This window comes from Argentina silus (assembly GCF_951799395.1).
Source record: "Argentina silus genome assembly, chromosome: 14".
Classification (NCBI taxonomy): domain Eukaryota; kingdom Metazoa; phylum Chordata; class Actinopteri; order Argentiniformes; family Argentinidae; genus Argentina; species Argentina silus.
The window spans coordinates 20,232,505-20,237,504 of NC_139668.1; the positions used below are offsets into that span (position 1 = coordinate 20,232,505).

At 48.7% G+C, this 5,000-nt stretch overlaps 1 protein-coding gene across 1 annotated transcript in view; it reads right to left on the reverse strand.

Moving 5' to 3' along the window:
• Nucleotides 1-2,146: 2,146 nt before the first annotated feature.
• ptpn2b (protein tyrosine phosphatase non-receptor type 2b) overlaps nt 2,147-5,000 on the reverse strand; it is a 12,278-nt gene continuing 9,424 nt past the window's right edge. Inside the window, exon 10 of the mRNA XM_083684296.1 lies at nt 2,147-2,639. Coding sequence (XP_083540422.1) covers nt 2,618-2,639 — 22 coding nt within the window. The 3' untranslated portion in view covers nt 2,147-2,617. The remainder of the gene's footprint in view (nt 2,640-5,000) is intronic.

The following is a 5,000-nucleotide window of genomic DNA, read 5'->3' on the forward strand; positions in this document are numbered from 1 at the left end:
ATTCAGAGGACACAACTGACTCTAGACCTACTTACTGAGATGCTTTGTGAATATGGTCCCTGGGTTCTGGGTTACTGAGATGCTTTGTGAATATGGTCCCTGGGTTACTGAGATGCTTTGTGAATATGGTCCCTGGGTTCTGGGTTCGGCGTCAAGCTTAGAACATTCATGCTGACTGTCATGTATGTGCATCATCATCATCATCATCATCCCTCCTTAGTGATGAGGTTATGTGAATGTTTCCTTATGGTTGTTTTTGTACCGATTGAAATGTGTGATTAAATAGTGTGGTTTGAACTGGTGTCCTGAGAACAAATGCACTGTTGTTTCTAGAGACTTGTTGTGATGACTGCTCACTTACACACACACACACATTCTCTCAATCAAACACACACATATTTTCTCTCTAAACACACACACACACACACATTGTCTCTCTTAATCAAACACACACTCATTTTGTCACACAGACATTTTCTCTTTCAAACAAACACACACACACACACTCTCTAACCCAACTATAAGGTCATTTAACAGAAAGCCTTTGGCCACTGGCCAGGCTGTATTCCGGGCAACGCTGCTTCCTGTAAACTGACACTGTCCTGGTTCAGCTGAACCTCTTATCAGGAAAAGAAACACCACTGGAATTCACTGATGCGTTCGTCTGACATATAACTCACTGCTGGTAAACCAGTTTCCCAGATGGGCTGCATCCCAATTCTCCAGCCTTTCCCTTAGATGTGCCCTTGTGATGTTCCTCCACATTTAAAAGAGAAGGAGTGATGTCATTCAGAAGGATTGTATGTTGTGTAATCGTGGGTTTGAGGGAGATTCCACCACATCTTTCAAACCAGTGCATTGCTTTTAACTTGACGTGGGGGAGGGAGGGAACACAGGGAGAGAAGGCTAGAGAATTGGGACGCAGCAATGCACAGTAACCGTCATTGTCTGTGTTGCTATGGGTGTGGTTATTATGGGAAGTGTAATGTTATTTCAGGTCAATTCACTCGATAGTGTGTGTGCGTGTGCATGTGCATGCCAACACTGAACAAGCATAGCCATGTTTATGGAAACTAGATGACACCAGTTTTATTCTGTAGATACACTCTCGGATAAGGAAATGTAAGACTTGACGATTTGCATTTAAAGGAAAACAGGTCATGAAATAAGTATTTTTTTTGTTTGTTTAAAACCAAATACAATGTCTGTTTTCTCCATTTTTGTACAATCAAAAATATTTGTTTTACACACATCTTAAAAAGAACACTATGTACAGCATGGAAACAGACAGGTTATCAGACATTATCATAATGACATCATCATAATGACATCATCAGACATTATCATAATGACATCATCAGACATGCCACTGAGCGCCACACTCAGGGGGGGGAGGAGGGGGCGGTCACGCGCTGCCCCCCCCCACCTGCCTCACAGACATGGTAGGAAATTTCAAGTAATTTCTTATAAAAAATATAACATTTTGCCTCTGAAAAAGGTTCTCTGAAAATACACGTAAGAACAGCATTACATATTGGCAATGCATTATATAGGCAGCCCTAAGTCAGGTCCTTATGTCCTTATGTCATGTCCCTAAGTCAGGTCCTTATGTCAGGTCCCTATGTCCTCATGTCAGGTCCTTGTATAGGGGGTCTATGTCAGGTCTCTATGTCCTCATGTCAGGTCCTTGTATAGGGGGTCTATGTCAGGTCCTTGTATAGGGGGTCTATGTCAGGTCCTTGTATAGGGGGTCTATGTCAGGTCTCTATGTCCCTATGTCAGGTCCTTGTATAGGGGGTCTATGTCAGGCCTGCCTTGTTTTCATAGATGCAAGCTAAACGGGAGGAGCAACAACAAGTAGAGGTGAAAATGCTAAAGCAACCAAACCAATATTAATATCCCCAACTATGGTGGTGTGTTACTGGGACCGCACTCTGGGAGCAGAGTCAACTATGGTGGTGTGTTACTGGGACCGCACTCTGGGAGCAGAGTCAACTATGGTGGTGTGTTACTGGGACCGCACTCTGGGAGCAGAGTCAACTATGGTGGTGTGTTACTGGGACCGCACTCTGGGAGCAGAGTCAACTATGGTGGTGTGTTACTGGGACCGCACTCTGGGAGCAGAGTCAACTATGGTGGTGTGTTACTGGGACCGCACTCTGGGAGCAGAGTCAACTATGGTGGTGTGTTACTGGGACCGCACTCTGGGAGCAGAGTCATAGCTGGTGTGTTCATGTTCAAACGTTCTTCCTTGAAAGAATGTTGAAGTTTATACTGTAAACAGTTTTTAAGGATTTGAGGAGAGAGGGAAGAGAAGTGGGGCTGGGGGAGGGGCTGGGGGAGGGGAGGGCAGGTGGGAGGGGGAAGAGGGCTTGGGGGTAGAGAAGGAGAGGGGCAGGGGGAGGAAGGAGGGGATGGGGAGGGGGAGGGGAGGGGTTGATGGGGCAGTATGGGTAAGGTGGGGTGGGAAGAGGGGAGGGGACTGGGGATGGAGAGGGGAGGGGTGGGGGGAGGGGGCTGGAGATCCCTGCCGACGGTGTGTCTGCTGCCAGGGCTGGAGGAGGCTGGAGCTTCGCCTGCCTGGCCTGTAGAGGGCGCTGGTTGTTGGCCGAGCTGCTTAGGTGTCACTGGTTCTCGCCCTGCCACACACAACAACAACAACAACAAGAAATATTGAAGGTAGGAGGTCGGGGACAGCGTGGAGAGGATCAACACAGCATTCTGGTCACTGTAGTTTCATCTCCAACACCATCCATCACTTCCTGACCTGAAGCGGTAGTGACAGTGTCATGTGATCAACGAGGAAGTAAGTGTCCATCTCGCGTACTTCCTGTCTGAAAGATGATGGATTGTGGAGGTGATGACATCATCAGTGGGTTAGAAGTGACCACAGGAGGAGGAAGTGCACTGCCCAAGCAGAACTCTGTTTAACTCATTCAGCGCTGAGGGGGAATAAAGTCCCCGAATGGTCGACATTCCAGAGAGCCAAAGGGTGACTTTATTCACCATAAACGCATAAATGATGCTGCTTCATTTTGTAGCCAATCAGAGTGTTGTTGCTAGGTAAACACCACATAAACCACCTGGCCCTCTAGGTGGGGAGTGTTCCGGAACTCTCTGGCGGTTGGTGGGTTGAGTTCAATATCAACTGCTTATGTTTGAATTGGGAGTTCATTGTTGAACCGAGCTGATTGCTGATTGGCTGTTGAACCGAGCAGGTCATTCGAGGGCAGTGCAGACAAATCCTTTGGCCAATCAGAACCATCGTCAAAACATTAGTTCAACCAATCAGGCATGAATGTAGCAGAAGCAGCGGTCACATGGTCTCGTCACTGTTATGATATGATTGGATGATATGAGAAGATGCTTGTGATGTCATGAGGAAGTGAAGTGAGCCTGAGACTGACTGACTGTCTGCCATTCATGAGACGACGACCACAACCACAACCACCACAACAACAACCACAACCACCACCACCACCACCACCACCACCACAACCACAACCACCACAACAACAACCACAACAACAACCACAACCACAACCACAACCACCACAACAACAACCACAACAACAACCACCACAACAACAACCACAACCACCACAACAACAACCACAACAACAACCACAACCACAACCACAACCACCACAACCACAACCACCACAACAACCACAACCACAACCACAACCACCACAACAACAACCACAACAACAACCACCACAACAACAACCACAACCACCACAACAACCACAACAACAACCACCACAACAACAACCACAACAACAACCACCACAACCACAACCACCACAACAACCACAACCACCACAACAACCACCACAACAACAACCACCACAACCACAACCACAACCACAACCACAACAACCACCACAACAACCACCACAACCACAACCACCACAACCACAACAACAACAACCACAACCACAACAACCACAACAACCACAACAGAGAAGGAAAGAAAGGAGTGGAGGATGGAGGAGAGGATGAGAGGAGAGGAGAGGATGAAAGGAGAGGATAAGAGGAGAGGATGAGAGGGGGATGAGAGGAGAGGATGAGAGGAGGGGATGAGAGGGGGATGAGAGGAGAGGATGAGAGGAGAGGATGAGGGGAGAGGATGAGGGGAGAGGATGAGGGGAGAGGATGAAAGGAAAGGATGAGAGGAGGGGATGAGAGGGGGATGAGAGGAGAGGATGAGAGGAGGGGATGAGAGGGGGATGAGAGGGGGATGAGAGGAGAGGATGAGGGGAGAGGATGAGAGGAGAGGATGAGGGGAGAGGATGAGAGGAGAGGAGAGGATGAAAGGGGGATGAGGGGAGAGGATGAGAGGAGAGGATGAGAGGGGGATGAGAGGAGAGGATGAGAGGAGAGGATGAGAGGGGGATGAGAGGAGAGGATGAGAGGAGAGGATGAGAGGGGGATGAGGGGAGAGGATGAGAGGAGAGGATGAAAGGGGGATGAAAGGAAAGGATGAGAGGAGGGGATGAGAGGGGGATGAGAGGAGAGGAGAGGATGAGAGGGGGATGAGAGGAGAGGATGAGAGGGGGATGAGAGGAGAGGATGAGAGGGGGATGAGGGGAGAGGATGAGAGGGGGATGAGGGGAGAGGATGCAGCACATGGTCATGCTTGAGTGACGGACGACAAATAGCACGGTAGGAATGCTCAGGTCATGTGACTGGTCACAGCCACCAATCAGAAGACTGAGTCGTAGGAACTGACTGGGCTCTGTTTGACTTGTTCGTCTACTTCCTGATATGAACTTGAGGGTTGCCAAGCAACAGCACAAGCAGCAGGGAAACAAAAACAAGCTATCTGAATCAAACTGACATTCAACAGACTGCACCTTTAAACTGGAGCTATGGCGACACACCAACGGACCGCAAAACACACACACACACACACACACACACGCACACACGCACACACACCATGCTACAGCAACACACTCCAGAGCAGATTGGATACTCCACAAGGATGAAGCCAT